An 18,713-nucleotide genomic window follows, 5' to 3' on the forward strand; every position below is an offset into this window, starting at 1 on the left:
CCACCGCTTGTCATCTGCCACCAACCCTCCACTTACTCAATCAAACCCTTTATCATGGACACCCCATTAGATCACCCAACCCTCTCTGTTCCAGGACCAGCCCCGGATTCTCCAGTCAGGACCAGAGTCCCTCCGCTGAGACTGTTCCACACTACGCTCTCCCCCACCCTGTGATATAACCCCTGAAGTGCGGCTCCAGAGATGGACATGACACACTCCAGCATGGATCCAACCTGGAGGTTATTTGGTTCGGTACAACCTCCTCGATTTGTTTCCTCTGCTGTCCACCACCTCGCCTGTGCCCCTCCCCAATCCAAGTCTGAGCTCTCCCCCCCTCCACCCCCTCTACAATCTTGGTCTTTACATTGCCCCTGCCCATTTCCCCACTCCACACCTCTCTGCACCATGTTTTGTTGGCCCGCACTAGTTTACCAGCAGACCTTCTGGTGTCTTGCAGAGCCATTGTAGACAACGTTGAGAAGGAGAACGCTCTGGATGTGGTGACGAGTGAGAGAACCTATCACATTGTGGCAGAGTCACCCGAGGATGCCAGGTACAGTTCACCTGTTGGGTTGTGGATGTGGCAAAGGCAGTAGTTATTGCATTCTTGGCTGCCTCTGTGCCATGGTGGTGAGCATGTTCTGGCTCAAAGGACTCCAACAGATTAGTCCAACAGGATTCCCCCGTTGTAAATGCCTGGTGTCTCTGCTCAGTCGCATTAGTAGAACATAGAACATGGAACAGTACAGCATAGCAACAGGCCCTTCAGCCCACCATGTTGTACCAGGTTTGACGTTTTCTTGACATCACATCCGTTATTGCAGGTTCCAGCATTTCCCATGTGCTCTCAGCTGGCTGACAGGTTTCCCCCTTCCCTAAAACAAAGGGTGACATTTGCCAGTCTGGAGGATGAGAACCACATTATCGACCATTTCCACAGCTCACAAGATCACAAGATCACAAGATAAGGGAGCAGAAGCAGGCCATTCGGCCCATCGAGTCTGCTCCAAGGAAAAGGGAAAAAGAAATGGGGTGGGAAAAAAAGAAGAAAAAAAACTATTCTAATCCCATTTGCCAGCCTTATCCCCATATCCCTTGATACCCTGACTATTTAGATATCTGTCTATCTCCTCCTTGAATACCCCCACTGATCTGGCCTCCACTGCTGTGCATGGCAAGGAGTTCCACAATTTCACCACCCTCTGGGTAAAGAAACTTCTCCTCATCTCTGTCTTGAAACTGTACCCTCTAATTCTAAGATTGTGCCCTCTGGTCCTGGACACGCCCACCAAGGGAAACAGCCTAGCCACATCTACTCTATCCTTACCTGTCAACATTTTAAATGTCGCTACGAGGTCCCCTCTCATCCTTCTGTACTCCAGCGAGTACAGTCCAAGAGCCGACAAACGCTCATCATACTTAAGCCCTTTCATTCCTGGAATCATTCTCGTAAATCTCCTCTGAACCCTCTCCAACGTCAGCACATCCTTCCTAAGATGTGGGGCCCAAAACTGCGCACAGTATTCCAAATGAGGCCTCACTAGCGCCCCGTAGAGCCTCATCAACACTTCCTTACTTTTATACACTATACCTCTCGAGATGAATGCCAACATAGCATTCGCTTTCTTAACCACCGATCCAACCTGGTGGTTAACTTTTAAGGTATCTTGTATGAGTACCCCCAAGTCCCTTTGTACTACCGCACTATCAATCTTCTCTCCTTCTAGATAATAATCTACCCGCTTATTTCTACTTCCAAAGTGTACAACTTCACATTTCTCAACATTGAATCTCATCTGCCATTTCCTTGCCCATTCTCCTAAACTGTCTAGGTCCCTCTGCATTCTTTCTATTTCCTCTATGCTCCCTACTCCTCCACTTATCTTGGTGTCATCCGCAAACTTAGCCACACAACCATTTATTCCATCATCCAAATCATTGATGTACAAGGTAAAAAGGAGAGGCCCCAACACCGACCCCTGCGGCACACCACTAGTAACCGGTAACCAACCAGAACGAGATCCTTTTATTTCCACCCTTTGCTTCCTGCCAACCAGCCAATGCTCCACCCATTTTGCTACCCTGCCCATAATTCCATGACCTCTCATCTTATTAATCAGTCTCTTGTGAGGCACCTTATCGAAGGCCTTTTGAAAGTCTAAATACACAATGTCTACCGCCTCTCCCTTATCCACCCTACCTGTGATTTCTTCAAAAAACTCCAATAGGTTGGTCAGACAGGACCTCCCCTTCACAAAACCAGGTTCTTGGATTTATCAATTTGAAGGCTCATTAACCTCTCCTGTACCATTTCTTTATTAATATTAATTTCTTTTGCTTCTCCATTACACTGGACCTTTGAGCCTCCAGTAATACTGGGAGATTTTTGTTTCTTCTGTGAAGGCAGACAGAAAGTGTTAGTTATCTCTGTCATTTCCCAATCTCACAACCTACTGCCTGTAATGGAGCCACACTTATCTTGACTAGTCCTTTCCTTTCTCTTTTATTGCTGGAGAAATAACTAAACATGTTAATGAGAAGGTGAAGGAGATTGTGAGGACGAGGGAGGAGTTGGGGGGGTGGGGTGACCTAAATTATTCTGGATTGCCAGATATTATTCTGTTAATCTTCTGACACACTTTTAATTCAGTTTTTTTAAAAGATCTTACACTCTGACATTTCAGTAAACCAGGTAAGTTTCAAGGAGCGCAGGCAATAGAAGAGTGAGTTTAAAGGGAGTGCAGGTACTGGGGACCCCAGTGAGTGAGTGGGGAGGGTGGGAATTGGGCTCTCAGCAAGGGAACTGGTGCCCCAGTGGTTGGTCAGGGAGTACAGGAACCAGGGGCTGCTGGTGTGTGGACAGGGAGGATGTAAACATTTCCCAGTGAGCCAGATGCCAAACCAAATAGTTGGATAGTGGATTAGCAGAGTTTTACTGTAAATTGAAAACAGTTGCAGTCCCAGCACTGAGCCCTGTGGTACCTACTGGTCACAGGTTGTGAATCTGTGACCCCTTACCCCTCTCCCTGTGTCCCGCCTGTTAGCCGAGCATCTGTTGACACTAACACCACAGGCTCTATTTTTTTCCCTCCATAGATGCTTTGTGTCTCCGTTTGGGCTCTTCTGACCAAACCTTTTAAACATAGAGCATAGAACAGTACAGCACAGTACAGGCCCTTTGGCCCACGATGTTGTGCCGAACTATGTAAGCACCTCCTCCATAATTGGATCCACAGGATTCTAGAGCGGGAGGGAGAACAGCCAGAAGTCGTGGTTCATGTTGGTACCAATAACATAGGTAGGAAGAGGGATAAAGTCCTGAAAAGTGAGTTTAGGGAGCTAGGCCGAAGGCTGAAGAACAGGACCTCGAGGGTAGCGATCTCGGGATTGCTGCCAGTGCCACGTGATAGTGAAGGTAGGAATAGGAGGAGATGGCAAATAAATGCGTGGCTGAGAAGTTCGTGCAGGAGGGAGGGTTTTAAATTTTTGGATCACTGGGATCTCTTCTGGGGAAGGTGGGAGCTGTACAGAGAGGATGGGTTATACCTGAACCCAAGGGGGGCCAATAACCTTGCAGGCAGGTTTGCTGGGGTGGTTCGGGAGGGTTTAAACTAGTTTGCGAGGGGGATGGGAAGCAGAGGGGTAGGTCAGAGGAAGAAGGGGATGGGGAAAAGTCAGATCAAACAGGTAGAGAGGCTTTGAGGAAGGAGAAGCAGAGTACAGGCTATAAAAGTAGTGAGGTGAATGGGCTAAAGTGCATTTACTTAAAAGTGAGAAGCATCAGGAATAAGGGAGATGAACTGAGGGCTTGGATAAGTACATGGGACTACGATATTGTGGCTATCACAGAGACATGGCTGACATCAGGGCAGGAATGGATATTGAATATTCCTGGTTTTCAGTGTTTTAAAAGGGATAGGGAGGGTGGGAGAAGAGGAGGAGGGGTGTTGATACTGGTCAGGGACACAGTTACAGCTGCAGAAAGGGTGGATAATGTAGAAGGATCCTCTCTAGAGTCAATATGGGTAGAAGTTAGGAACAAGAAAGGAGCAGTTACCCTCCTGGGAGTATTCTATAGGCCCCCCGGTAGCAGTAGGGATACTGAGGAGCAGATTGGGAGGCAGATTTTGGAAAGATGCAAAAATAACAGGGTTATTATAATGGGAGACTTCAACTTTCCAAATATTGATTGACACCTACTTCATGCCAAAGGTTTAGACGGGGCGCAGTTTGTTAAGTGTGTCCAGGACGGATTCCTGACACAGTATGTTGACAGGCCGACTAGAGGGAATGCCATATCAGATCTAGTTTTAGGTAATGAACCGGGACAGGTGACAGATCTATCGGTGGGTGAGCATTTGGGGGACAGTGACCATTGCTCCATAACCTTTAGAATTGTCATGGACAGGGAGAGGAGCAAAGAGGACGGGAAGATATTTAATTGGGGAAAGGCGAATTATGATGCTATAAGGTGAGAACTTGGGATTGTAAATTGGGATGACATTTTTGAAGGGAAATGTACTATGGAGATGTGGTCGATGTTGAGGGATCTTTTGCAGGATGTTAGGGATAAATTTGTCCCAGTGAGGCAGAGAAGGAATGGCAGGGTGAAGGAACCGTGGGTGATGAGAGAGATGGAACAACTAGTTAGGAAGAAGAGGGCAGCATGCATAAGGTGTAAGCAGCAAGGACCTGACAGGGCCCATGAGGAATACAGAGTAGCAAGGAAGGAACTTAAGAAAGGGCTGAAGAGAGTGAGGAGGGGACATGAAAAGGCTTTGGCGAGTAGGATTAAGGAGAATCCCAAGGCTTTTTTCACGTACATGAGGAGCAGAAGGATGGCTAGAATAAAGGTAGGTCCGATTAAAAACAAAGGTGGGAGGATGTGCCTGGAAGCTGTGGAAGTGGGTGAGGTTCTCAATGAATACTTCTCTTCAGTATTCACCAAGGAGAGGGGTCTTGATGATGCTGAGGACAGTGTTGGTGAGGGTAATGTTTTAGAGTGTGTAGATATCAACAGAGAGGATGTGTTGGAGTTTTTAGAAAATATTAGGACAGATAAGTTCCCGGGTCCTGACGGAATATTCCCCAGGCTGCTTTGTGAGGCGAGGGAGGAGATTGCTGAACCGTTGGTTAGGATCTTTGAGTCCTCGTTGTCCACGGGGATGGTACCAGAGGATTGGAGGGTGACGAATGTTGTCCCCTTATTCAAAAAGGTAGTAGGGATAGACCAGGGAATTACAGACCGGTGAGCCTTATGTCTGTGGTGGGTAAGCTGTTAGAAAGGATTCTAAGAGATAGGATCTATGAGCATTTAGAGAATCGTGGACTGATTAGGGACAGCCAGCATGGCTTTGTGAAGGGAAGATCTTGCCTCCCAAGCCTGATAGGGTTCTTTGAGGAGGTGACCAGGAAGATTGATGAAGGTAGTGCAGTGGATGTGGTCTATATGGATTTTAGTAAGGCGTTTGATAAGGTTCCTCATGGTAGGCTTCTTCAGAAGATCAGAGGCCAAGGGATCCAGGGAGGCTTGGCAGTATGGATTCAGAATTGGCTTGCCTATAGAAAGCAGAGGGTTGTGGTGGAGGGAGTGCATTCGGATTGGAGGGCTGTGACTAGTGGTGTCTCACAGGGGTCGGTTCTGGGACCTGTACTACTTGTGATATTTATTAATGACTTAGATGAGGGGGTGGAAGGGTGGGTTAGCAAGTTTGCAGATGACACAAAGATTGGTGGTGTTGTGGATAGTGTGGATGGCTGTCGAAAATTGCAGAGGGATATTGATAGGATGCAGATCTGGGCTGACAAGTTGCAGATGGAGTTCAATCCGGAGAAGTGTGAGGTGGTACACTTTGGAAGGACAAACTCCAAGGCGGAGTATAAGATAAATGGCTGGATTCTGGGCAGTGTAGAGGAGCAGAGGGATTTGGGGGTTCATATCCACAGATCACTGAAAGTTGTCTCGCAGGTGGATAGGGTAGTTAAGAAAGCTTATGGGATGTTAGCTTTAATAAGTCGTGGGATCGAGTTTAAGAGCCGCGAAGTAATGAAGCAGCTTTACAAAACTCTGGTTAGGCCACTCTTAGAGTACTGTGTCCAGTTCTGGTCACCTCATTATAGGAAGGATGTGGAGGCATTGGAGAGGGTGCAGAGGAGATTTACCAGGATGCTGCCCGGATTAGGGAGTATGGATTATGAGGAGAGACTAAGGGAGCTAGGGCTTTACTCATTGGAGAGAAGGAGGATGAGGGGAGACATGATAGAGGTGTACAAGATCTTAAGAGGAATAGATAGAGTGGACAGCCAGCACCTCTTTCCCAGGGCACCAATGCTCAAAACAAAAGGACATGGCTTTAAGGTAATGGGTAGGAAGTTCAAGGGAGATATCAGAGGGAGGTTTTTCACCCAGAGAGTGGTTGGTGCATGGAATGCGCTGCCTGGGGTGGTGGTGGAGGCTGATACGTTGGTCAAGTTCAAGAGATTGTTAGATAAGCATATGGAGGAATTTAAGATAGAGAGATATGTGGGAGGAAGGGGTTAGATAGGCTTCGGTGTGGTTTGAAGGTCGGCACAACATGGTGGGCTGAAGGGCCTGTGTTGTGCTGTATTGTTCTATATTCTATGGTTCTATGATCAATCTAACCCTTCCCTCCTACACAGCCCATAACCCTCCATTTTTCTTACATCCATGTGGCTATCTAAGAGGCTTTAAAGTGTTTCTGTTGTACCAGCCTCTACCACCATCCCCAGCAGTGCGTTCTGGGCACCCACCACACTCTGTGTAAAAAAAAACTCACCTCTGACATCTCCCCTAAACTTTCCTCCAGTCGCCTTAAACAGATGTTCTCTGGTATTCGCCATTGCCACCCTGAGGAAAAGGTGTTGGCTGTCCATTCTATCTATGCCCCTCATAATCTTATACACCTCTATCAAGTAGCCTCTCGTCCTGCATTGCTCCAAAGAGAAAAGCCCTCGCTTGCTCAACCTTTCCTCCTAAGACAAAGCAGAAGCTTTGAAAAGTGGGTCTCTGTGTGTGTTTGTGAGTTTCACCTTGCAGGAGTCTAAAAGAGGCACATTTGCAAATTTTTAACAGTTGGTTGGCTGATTAACAGCAGCCAGTAAAAAGAAGGTTGGGTCAAGCGGAGGGGCCATTGTTGGAGTGGACCAGGGTTAGAATAGGTTGGGTGGGGGGGTGGAAATGAGGCTTTGGCTCAAGAGGCTTCGGTGAGAGGAGGCAGAGGCTAAGGTAAGTCTCTGGTAAGTTTCTTTCTTTCTTTGATTTGTCCTTTAGAGCCGGGCTAGAGTAGTGAGAATGGCTCCAGGGTCAGTGGTGTGTTCATCTTGTGAGATGTGGGAGTTCTGGGAGACATCCAGTCTCCCTGATAACTACATCTGCACGAGGTGCATCCAGCTGCAGCTCCTTACAGACTGTGTTAGGGAACTGGAGCTGCAGCTGGATGACCTTCGGCTCCTACAGGATACCGAGGAGTTCATAGATAAGAGCTACAGGGAGGCAGTCACTCCGAAGCTGCAGGAGGCAGGTAGCTGGGTGACTGACAGGAGAAGGACGGAGAATAGGCAGGTAGTGCAGAGTTACCCCTGTGGCTGTTCCCCTCAATAACAGGTCTACCGCTTTGGATACTGTTGGGGGGGGGGGGGGGGGGGGGGGGGGGGGGGGGGGGGGGGGGGGGGGGGGGGGGGGGGGGGGGGGGGGGGAACGACCTACAGGGGAAAGCTGCAATGAGCCAGGTCGTGTGGTGCAGAAGGGAAGGGGGGAGAAGAGGAGGGCGGTAGTGATAGGGGATTCCATAGTATGGGGGGCAGACAGGAGATTCTGTGGACATGAAAGAGACTCCTGGATGGTTTGTTGCCTCCCAGCTGCCAGGGTCAGGGACGTCTTGGATCGGGTCCACAGCATTCTGAAGGGGGAGGGTGAACAGCCGGAGGTTGTGGTACTTATTGGTACCAATGACATTGGTAGGAAAAGAGATGAGGTCCTGAGGAGGGAATATAGGGAGTTAGGTAGGAAACTGAAAAGCAGGACCTCAAGGGCAGTGATCTCTTGATTGCTGCCTGTGCCATGTGCCAGTGAGGGTAAGAATAGGATGATTTGGCAGATGAATGCCTGGCTAAGAAATTGGTGCAGGGGGCAGGGTTTCAGATCTGTTGATCATTGGGATCTCTTCTGGGGAAGGTACGACCTGTACAAAAGGGATGGGTTACACCTGAACTGGAGGGGGACCAATATTCTTGCAGGGAGGGTTTAAACTAGTTTGGCAGGGGAATGGGAAACCGAGTGATAGGTCAGAGGTTGGTGCATTTAGTGTACAAGTAGATGCAGAGTGTAGAAAGACTGAGGAAGGATAGACATTTGAAAGGGCAAAATTGCAGTCAGTTGCATGGGCTGAAGTGTGTCTACTTTAATGCGAGAAGTATCAGGAACAAGGGTAATGAACTTAGAGCATGGGTAAGTACGTGGAACTATGAGGTACAGAGACTTGGCTGTCACAAGGGCAGGAATGGCTGCTGGATATTCCGGGGTTTGGATGTTTCAGGAGGGACAGGGACGGAGGTAAAAGCGTGAGTCAGTGTAGGTGGAAGTCAGAAACAGGAAGGGAGCAATCACTCTATTGGGAGTATTCTACAGACTCCCAAATAGCAGCAGAGACACTGAGGAGCAGATTGGGAGGCAGATTTGGAGAGGTGCAAAAAATAACAGGGTTGCTGTCATGGATGATTTCAACTTCCCTAATATTGTTTGGCACCTCCTTAGTGTAAAGGGGATAGATGTGGAAGAGTTTTTTAGGAGTGTCCAGGAAGGATACTCCATCTTGTCAAGAGGAAGAAAGAAGCTTACCTCAGGTTTAGAAAGCAAGGATCAGACAGGGCTCTGGAGAGTTACAAGGTAGCCAGGAGGAAGCTTAAGAATGGACTTAGGAGAGCTAGAAGGGGGCAGAAGAAGACCTTGGCGAGTAGGGTCAAGGAAAACCCCAAGGTGTTCTACACGTATGTGAAGAATAGGAGGATGACTGGAGTGAGGGTAGGACCGATCAGGGATAAAAGAGGAAACGTGCCTGGAGTCGGAAGAGGTAGTTGAAGTCCTTAATGAATACTTTGCTTCAGTATTCACTGGAGAGAGAGATCTTGACGTTTGTGAGGATGGAGCACGACAGCCTGATACGCTGGGGCATGTCGATGTGAGGAAAGAGGATGTGTTGGAACTATTGAAAAACAAGGCATACGGAGTGTTGGCCTTCATTAGTCGAGGTATTGAGTTCAAGAGCTGCAAGGTAATGTTGCAGCTCTATAGAACTCTGGTCAGACCACACTTGTGTTCAGTTCTGGTCACCTCAATATAGGAAGGATGCGGAAGCTTTAGAGAGGGTGTGGAGAGATTTACCAGGATGCTGCCTGGATTGGAGAGCATGTCTTATGAGGATAGGTTGAGTGAGCTAGGGCTTTTCTCTTTGGAGAGAAGGAGAATGAGAGAGGACTTGATAGAGGTGTACAAGATGATAAGAGGCATAGATCGAGTGGACAGTCAGAGACTTTTTCCCAGGGTGAAAATGGCTAACATGAGGGGGCATATTTTTAAGGTGATTAGAGGAAGGTATGGGGGATGTCAGAGGTAAGTTTTTTTACACATAGTGGTGGGTGCATGGAACACACTGTCTGCAGGGGTGGTGGGGCCAGATACATTAGGGACATATAAGGGATCTTAGATACACACATGAATGATAGAGAAGTGGAGGTGTATGTGGGAGGGAAGGGTTAGATAGATCTTAGAGCAGGATAAAATGTTGGCACTACATTGTGGGCCAAAGGGCCAGTGCTGTGCTGTAGTGTTCTATGTTCTATCCCTCTGTTCCTCGACACTGCTCAGAATCCTGCCATTAACCTTGTCCTCAGCATTCGTTTGGAAGTTCGTTCTTCCAAAGTGTATCACTTCCCACTTTTTCAGATTGAGCTCTATCTGCCACTTCTCTGCCCAACTCTGCATCCTGTCTATCATCTGTTGTAACCTGCGACAAACTTTTACACTTTCCACAACACCTCCAACCTTCATGTCATCTGCAAAACTACTAACCCACCCTCCACTTCCTCATCCTTTTGTGATGCATCTTGTCTTCTGGAATTCCAAATACATTACATCTACTGGATCCCCCTCTCTCCACTCTGGTTGAGACATTCTCATAAAACTCCAGTAAGTTTGTCAGACACTTTTTGCCCTTCATGAAACCATGTTGACTCTGGTTGGATGAGGACTTTCCAAAAGTGTTGCTATTATTTCCTTAATTAATTCTGATATTTTTTCAGCAGTAGATGTTTGTCTAATCAGCCCATAGTTCCTCACTTTCAGTCTCCCTCCCTATTTGAACAGGGGAGTCACAGTTTCCTCACCCTGACAACCTAACCTTCTCTTTGACATTTCTCCAGAATCGAAGGATTTTTGGAGAGTCACGATGCACCCACTCCCGCGGTCGCCACTATTTTCTGGATCCTGGTCCGCAGCATCCCTGCCAACCCTTTGTCCCATTAATTTACCTTGAACTATTTATTTATTGCTGGTGATGGTAGTTAATTCTTCCCTAGCATTACTCAGTATCGATGTGATGTTCACAGCATCTTCCACTATAAAAACTGATGCAAAATTATTTCTCAGCCTCATTCCCTGGGGCCAATCTTCACCAGGATCTATCTTCCTTTTTATACATTTAAAGAATTTGCTTATTGTCTGTGTTTGTGTCCCCCATTAGTTTTCCCTCACAGTTTATTTTTCATTATTATTATTTTTGCCCTCCTTTGCTGGATTCTACCACTTCTTTGCCTCTATACCTTTCCTCCTCCAACTTCATTCCTCCCCTTACTCAATGAACTTGTTCTTGCATCTGCTCTCTCCGGTTTGATTAACCCAAGGTTAAACTCTCCCGTAGTTATGCACTGCTCGTTATACAGGCCCCGTTATTTGTTGATTTAGCTCCTTTCCTCCAGTGTGCCTGTTGTTTGGGTGCCCCTCCACCAGTCCTCCACACGGACTCGACATCACTCATGTGTTTACTCACCTGTTATCAACAGTGCCACCCCCCCCCCCCTTCCTTTAGCCCACCTTTCCTGAAAGTCAAACATTACTGAGCATCTAGTTCCCAGCTCTGATCCCCTTGCTGCCACATTCCTGCAATGACCATCAGATCAAGGCTATGCTCCGAGATTATCCAATTTATTACCGCTGCTTCCTGGATCATGGCACAAAGTCTTCAGGTGCCAGTGCACCTTTTACTAATTTTAATCATCCCTTCACCCTGATTTTCCAGCCGACGTCTCCCCTCCGTCTCTCTTCCAGCCGACATCTCCCCCAGTCTCCCTTCCAGCCGACGTCTCCACCCCCAGTCTCCCTTCCAGCCGACGTCTCCCCGCCGGCTCCCTTCCAGCCGACGTCTCGCCCCTGTCTCCCTTCCAGCCGACGTCTCCCAGCCGACGTCTCCCAGCCGACGTCTCCCAGCCGACGTCTCCCAGCCGACGTCTCCCCCGTCTCCCTTCCAGCCGACGTCTCCCCCGTCTCCCTTCCAGCCGACGTCCCTCCCCGTCTCCCTTCCAGCCGACGTCCCTCCCCGTCTCCCTTCCAGCCGACGTCCCTCCCCGTCTCCCTTCCAGCCGACGTCCCTCCCCGTCTCCCTTCCAGCCGACGTCCCTCCCCGTCTCCCTTCCAGCCGACGTCCCTCCCCGTCTCCCTTCCAGCCGGCGTCTCCCCACTGTCTCCATTCCAGCCGATGTCTCCACCCCCCTGTCTCCCTTCCTAGCTTCCCATTCTATTTAAACCCTCCCCAACAGCAATGACAACCAGGCTGTGAGGTCAGTGGTGATGGATGGGGTGGGTGGGGTGCTGGAAGGTGGAGCGGTGGGCTCAGGCAGAGAGCTGAGGTGAGGAGGAAAGCTGGCTGAGGTGGAGAGACGGTGTGGGGGGTAGAGGGTTCAAGGGGGAGAAATGGTGTGGGGGGAGAGCTGGTGTTGGGAAGAGATGGGGGTGGGGTTGGCAGGGGAGCTGGGCTGAGGGGGGGAAATGGGATGTGGGGGGAGATGGGTGGGGGGGTGGAGAGATGGGATGTGGAGGGAGATGGGATGAGATGGGATGTGGGGAGAGATGGGGGGGTTCAGCAGCTGCTGTTTACTAATGGGGGTCTTCTCTTGGCAGTGATTGGTTTCGAGTGCTGAGCGGGGTGCACAGTGCTACACAGCAGGAGCTGCGGGAGATGCGTCATGAACTGGCCAATCCGAAGAATGCAGTGGTGAATGACACACTTCCACTGGCTGAAAAGAGCAATGGGAGAGGGAGCTGGCAGCCAATCACCCTGTGTCTGACCCCAGGAGTGTGTGATGGGACAGTGCAGAGGGAGCTTCACCCTGTGTCTGACCCCGGGAGTGTGTGATGGGACAGTGCAGAGGGAGCTTCACTCTGTGTCTGACCCCGGGAGTGTGTGATGGGACGGTGCAGAGGGAGCTTCACTCTGTGTCTGACCCCGGGAGTGTGTGATGGGACAGTGCAGAGGGAGCTTCACTCTGTGTCTGACCCCGGGAGTGTGTGATGGGACGGTGCAGAGGGAGCTTCACTCTGTGTCTGACCCCAGGAGTGTGCGATGGGATAGTGTAGAGGGAGCTTCACCCTTTGTCTGACCCTTTTTTTTTAAATTCCTTTATTACAAAACACAATCTACAATACTACAAAACTACAAAGGTAGAGACAATAACAGTGACTAAACACAATGACTAACACAACTAAACTAAATTAAAATATCCCCATCTCTACCAAGGATGACATTTATCCCCCGCGGTGCCCAACGGTCCCGGAATGCCTCCGTGGTACCCGTGGACACTGCATATTCCCTCTCCAGAGCTAGCCGGGCACGGACATAACCCCGGAACATCTCGAGGCAATCTGCCCGGGCAGCACCCGCTACCCACTTCCAGGACCCGCGGATAGCCACCTTAGCTAGCCCCAGAAGCAAGTTTACCAGGATATCCTCAGCCCTCCTTGCCCCCTCCTTACTGGATGACCACAGATGAACAGGTGGGGGCTAAAGTGCAACCAGAAGCAGATATGCAAAAAGGGGCTGCAACCTCGCACACTCCATGTACATGCGGTACATGGTCTCCTCCAGCCCACAGAAGTGACAGTCAGCTGGGCGATCCGTGCACAAACTGAGAAACTTATTACAGGGCACTGCCCTGTGTAGAAGCCTCCACCCCAGGTCCCTGATGTACATGGGAAGGACACCCCCGTAAAGGGACTTCCACTGGGGAGCCCCCTCACTCCCAGGTGGAAAAACCGCCCGCCACGGTGTGTCGGGACGGTGGACAAGGGCTAGGAAGTGGAGGGTGCGGAGCAGCAGCCCATACAGGTACCTCCTACCTACATCCCGGAAGGGCGCAATGGGTGCCGATGAAAGGCGGCTCATGTTGTGTGGGGCTGGCTCCCGGATAAGATTCCAGGGCCTGGGCCTGACAAGCAGCTCTGGCTGAGTAGCCGGAGTCGCTCCACACAACCGAGCCACACTGATACCCGATGAGGCAGGGCAGGGGTGATCTGAGCTCTCAGCTGGGGCACCGCCCTCCACCAGCGGAGGGGGCTCCAGGCCAGAGGCAACCATGTTCCAGGCTCTTAGCAGGTCCTGATAGAAGCTGGGCAGCTTCCGCAGAGCAACACGGCTGACACCCTCCAGCAGTAGCTGTGTCACCTCATGAAGGCAACGGCCCCACCGGAGAAAGTACGTCACTAGCACGTGCCACCTGGGAGGGTGCTTGGCGTACAGGAATCTCTGCAGGGTCACACACCAGCGACTGTCCGCCCTCCTCCAATGGGAGACTCAGGACCGCAGCAGAGACCCAGTGTTTCCTATTGCCCCAGAAGAAGTTCACTAAGGTGACCATCCGGTACCACAACATGGAGGCCACCAGATGGTTTATGACCATCACCCTGCCTCGATAGGAAAGCACCCTGAGGAGGCCCGACCAGTGCCCCAGCCAGGCCATGACTTTCGTCTCCAGGTCCTGCCAGTTTGCCAGCCAGGTCTCCCCAGAGGGACTCAAGTAGACTCCCAGGTAGAGGAGATGTACGGTACTCCACACAAATGGAGTCATCTCCTCCGGCAGGGAGTCCACTAAGAGTCCGGAACATTTCACCCAGTTGATCCTGGCGGAGGCCGCTGCTGAGAAAACCTTTTGGCATTCGCGCATCCTCCGCAGGTTGACGGGGTCTGTCATCATCAGGAGTACGTCGTCGGCGTAGGCCAAAAGGATGACCTCCATGTCTGGCTCGTGCGGAGCCAGACCCGTCAACTTCCTCCGAAGGAGAGACAGGAAGTTCGATGCAGGAGGTGTACAACTGGCCGGACACGGGGCATCCCTGACGTACTCCTCTCCGAAAGGAAATGGGTGCCGTCAACGAACCGTTGGCCTTGACCAGGCACTCTGCGGCAGAGTACGAGAGCCGGACCCGGGCCACAAAATGCGGTCCCAGCCCGAATGCCCGCAGAGTGCCCTCCAGGAACCTGTGATCCACCCGGTCATATGCCTTCTCCTGGTCAAGGGAGAGAAAAACTGCCGGGGATCCAGTCTCCCGGATCAGGTGGATCAGGTCCGGGACCAGGTGGACATTGTCCTGAATGGACCGGCCTGGGACTGTGTAGGACTGGTCCGGATGTATGATCCGTTGCAGCACAGAGCCGAGATGGTTGGCCATTGCCCGGGTGAAGACCTTGTAGTCCGGGCACAAGAGAGAGACCGGCCGCCAGTTCTTCAACAGGCGGAGGTCTCCCTTCTTGGGCGACAGGACCACGACAGCTCTCCGCCACGGAAGGGGCATCTCCCCGGTGGCCAAGCTCTCCCCCAGGACAAGGACATAATCATCCCCCAGGACATCCCAGAATGTCTGAAGGAACTCGACGGTCAAGCTGTCGAGGCCAGGGGACTTTCCCATCTGGAGCTGCTGAAGAGCCGTGGACAGTTCGGCCCGAGTCAGGGGAGCATCCAGCCACTCCGCTGCCTCTGGCCCGACCATCGTCAACCCCTTCCAAACCACACTGCACGCATATGCACTGGACGGGTCCGGCGAGAACAAGTCCCCGTAAAAGGAACAGATCTCCTCGGCGATCTCGGCAGGATCAGTGACGGAGGATCCGTCAGCAGCCAGTAATTCTACCAGCTGCTTGCGGACTCCCCGCCGCTTCTCCAACTAGAAGAAGGGTGAACCACAGTCCAAATCGTGCAGCATTTGGATCTGCACCCTCACGTACGCGCCTCGGGACTGCTCAAGCTGCAGTGCCCTCAGCGCATCCTCCTTCTCCTGGCAGTCCTGCCACAGGCTCTGGTCCCCAGCGGTCAGACCAAGACAGGACTCCAAGTCAAGCAGCTCTCTCTCAAGTCGCCCGATCTCAGAGTCCTGCCCCTTGGTCGACCCCCTAGTGTACTCCTGACATAGAAACCAGATGTGGGCTTTGCCCACATCCCACCATAGCCTTAGGGAGCAGAAGTCCTCCCGTCTCTCCCTCCAGGCAATCCAGAAAGCTCTGAACGAATCCTGAATCGGCTGTCCTCCAGCAGCCGGTTGTTAAGGTGCCAGTACGCGGACCCCGCCCGCGCATGCAGCAGAGTGAACTCTGCCCACACTAGGTGCTGGTCCGAGCACGGCACCGGCCGCATGGAGGCCGCCGAGACACAGGAGACGTACGCCCGGGAAATGTACACTCTGTCTATATGGGAGCCTCCCTCTCTAGACCTCCTCGAGAAGGCACTAGAGTCAGGGTGAAGGTTCCGCCAGGTGTCCACCAAGTCAAAGGACCCCATGAGCTCTTTCAAGGTCTTCACCGACGCCGGGTCGTGCTGGAGGCCAGAGCGGTCCTCCTCCTCCAGGGTGCAGTTGAAATCCCCCCAGAGGATGACGCAGTCCCTGGGGTCGATGGAGCCAAACAAGGTGGACACCTGACGGAACAGGCCCGTCTGCAGCACCCCGCGCCTGGGGGCGTACACATTGACAAAGTGGAACGGCACACCGTCCAGGCGCACGGTGAGGTGGAGCAGGCGGCCAGGAACAACATCCTGAACTTTCATGATTTCCAGTTGGAAACCAGGGTCCAACAGAATCGCCACCCCACTAGAGGTGGAGTTGAGGTGACTCATGTAGACCCCTCCCTGCCACTCCAGGAGCCAGGTGGACTCATCTCCTGGGATGGGGTGGGTTTCCTGCAGGAGACTCACCGCATATCTCCCTTCCTTGAGGACAGAGAGAGTGTGGAACCTACAGAGAGAATCCCTTCTGCCGTTCACATTAAGGCTGGCTATGGTGCATTTCATGTCAGGAGCACACTAGGCCTTGGCACCCTTCCCCTTCCTGGTGAGAGCAGAGCCGCTCTTCACCCTGCAAACCCCAGAAAGAACGCGACCGCTCTTTGCCTTGCAGGCAAGAGGAGTGCCAGACCCACCTCGTGACCCCCCCACCCTCCGAAGGAATGTAACCACCTCTAGCCCTGGAGTCTCCCATTAGGTCATCCAGGAAGGTATTAAGCTGGCGCCTATTGTTCCCGGTCACCCGCTTCCCCTTCCCCTTCTGTTGAAGGGTGACATAATGTGACTTAACCAGCCTCGGTTGGCTGTCCCGGTGTAAGGAGGCTAATTTAGGGCGATGCTTCACACCTTCGGAGGTCTGAATAAACTCTTGGATCTCCTCTATGGGGATCAATGGGGACCTAGCATGAGGGGCGAGGATATCCATGAGGTCACTTTCAAACGAATCCCCTTCCAACCCCTCACTGCATGCAGAGTCCTCAGTGTCCTCCCCGTGTGAACCAGCAATCGCCAGCTCACCTGTCCCACACTGTGCAGTGAGAACCTCAGCCCCACCCGCCGACTCCACCTCTGCCTCAGTCCCGTCACTAGGAACAGCCGCAGAGGGGCCGTCCCCCAGAACATCCGGGGAACCATGGTGCAATAATGCCGGAACGATGGGGACATCCCTCGCCCCAGGAGCTGGGCTCGAGGAGGACCCTGATGACTCAAGTGCTAGGGGTCCACCCGGAGCTAGATCCTGAGAGAGGGAGGGGCTGGTCCCCGCCGCACCACTCTCTGCATTAATTCCAACCCCAAGGAGACGCTACCCACTAAATCCTGGGTGGGGGGGGTTCCAGGGCTGTCTCAGCTGCCATGCACGGAGGAACGCTGCCATTGGCAGTGGAGACTTCCACCCGCACTATGTCACTGAGGCTGTTCCCCTCCCCACCCACCACAGGGGGATCACCAGGGCACGAGGCTGCAGCTGGGGAATCAGGTTGGGGGCTAACCTCTACGTTGGGTCCCGCCCCCTCCGATGACTCCTGCTCATCTGTGCCGTCCACCCCACCAGGAGAAAGACTCCTCCTCCTCTCTAGGCTGGAGGAACACACGGATGTAGGGATCACCGGTTCTCCGGCAGCCCCGATTTCCACTACCCCCACCACCTGCACACTCCCCTCTGACCCTCAGGGCAAATGGGATCCCCGGTACGAGGCGCAGGGATAGGCGTGAGCTCTGCGTCCCCAGGGGTTTGCTTCTGGAGGTGCTTGCTCTTCTTCCGCACCTTCCTGGTCCGCATCGGCTCCTCCCCGTCCTGCCCCACGCCCGCCTGATCCACAAGGGAAGGTGGAGGGGGAACAGTGGTCACCAGCTCCAGCTGCAGGAGTGTTTTGTCCACAGTGAGCCCTCTACTGAGGGCCCGATGCACCAGGTCATCGGTCCGTAGATAGAACACCACCTTCCAGAACACCTTCTCGGAGGCCAGCAGGCCACCCACACCAACCAAGTCCTCCATGGCCTCTGAAACCGCTTCCATGGTTAGTCCAGGGGGCAAAATGCATTGCACCCCTCACTTGAGTTCCACCGCCCGAAACGAGGCATCGTCCGAGGAGGCTGCGGCTCTTGCACAACCCCTCAGAGGTCCATGGCTTGCCGGTGTCTGGTCTGGCATGGTGGCAACCCAGTCCAAAATAGAAATAAACCACTAGAAGAATAGCTGCCAAGTCAAGGGATCAGTACCTGCCGATAAAGTCACTGGAAGTAAGTGGTGTCCTGAGATGGTAACGTTCAGAACTTCTCGCCGCTCCCCTAGGTCTTACTGCGTCAGCAGGTCCTGTCGGTCTGGCCGCCTCACCTCGATGTTGTGAGTCTCTACAAAAAAGCTGGAGAATATCACTGGCAGCCCCAGAGTAGCCTTTTCTAAACAGGTAGCGAGATGGAAGGAATCTTTCGTTGTTGTGGGAGTTGGAAACACCCCACACTCGACGGCTCTTTCTTGGCAAGATGCCAGCTACTTCCAACGCCAGGAAACTCCGCTGAGTCCCGAGAAATTCCAGGGCCACAAAAAGCTGAGACGTCCGAGGAATACTCCCACTCCCACATCGACAGGGGCACACGATGAGGCAGAAGGGAGGGGGTTCCCCTGATGACAGCGGGAAAACAAAACTAGTATTCCCTCCCAACCGTAGGAGTAAAACGGCTTCTGGCAAAATGCCAGTCGCTGCAGTGAGAAGGACTTTGTAGTCAGCAGAGGCCAACAAACACAGCTCAAACAGTGATAAACTTCACCAGAAGTTCTCAGTGGAACAACCACTCACAGAGGTGTTTAGAAGACCTTCTGCACCTCCTCCGATGTTGTTGGACAATTTTATCTGCAGGTTTTTGTTCGGTTTCTC

The 18,713-nt window shown here is 52.0% G+C and overlaps 1 protein-coding gene across 1 annotated transcript in view; it reads left to right on the forward strand.

Moving 5' to 3' along the window:
* The window catches only part of LOC127574309 (unconventional myosin-X-like), a 97,290-nt gene that overhangs the window by 63,060 nt on the left and 15,517 nt on the right, over positions 1-18,713 (forward strand). Inside the window, exons 28-29 of the mRNA XM_052023218.1 lie at positions 458-553; positions 12,191-12,284. Of these exons, the coding sequence (XP_051879178.1) occupies positions 458-553; positions 12,191-12,284 (190 nt within the window). The remainder of the gene's footprint in view (positions 1-457; positions 554-12,190; positions 12,285-18,713) is intronic.

This window comes from Pristis pectinata, chromosome 1 (genome assembly GCF_009764475.1).
Source record: "Pristis pectinata isolate sPriPec2 chromosome 1, sPriPec2.1.pri, whole genome shotgun sequence".
NCBI lineage: Eukaryota > Metazoa > Chordata > Chondrichthyes > Rhinopristiformes > Pristidae > Pristis > Pristis pectinata.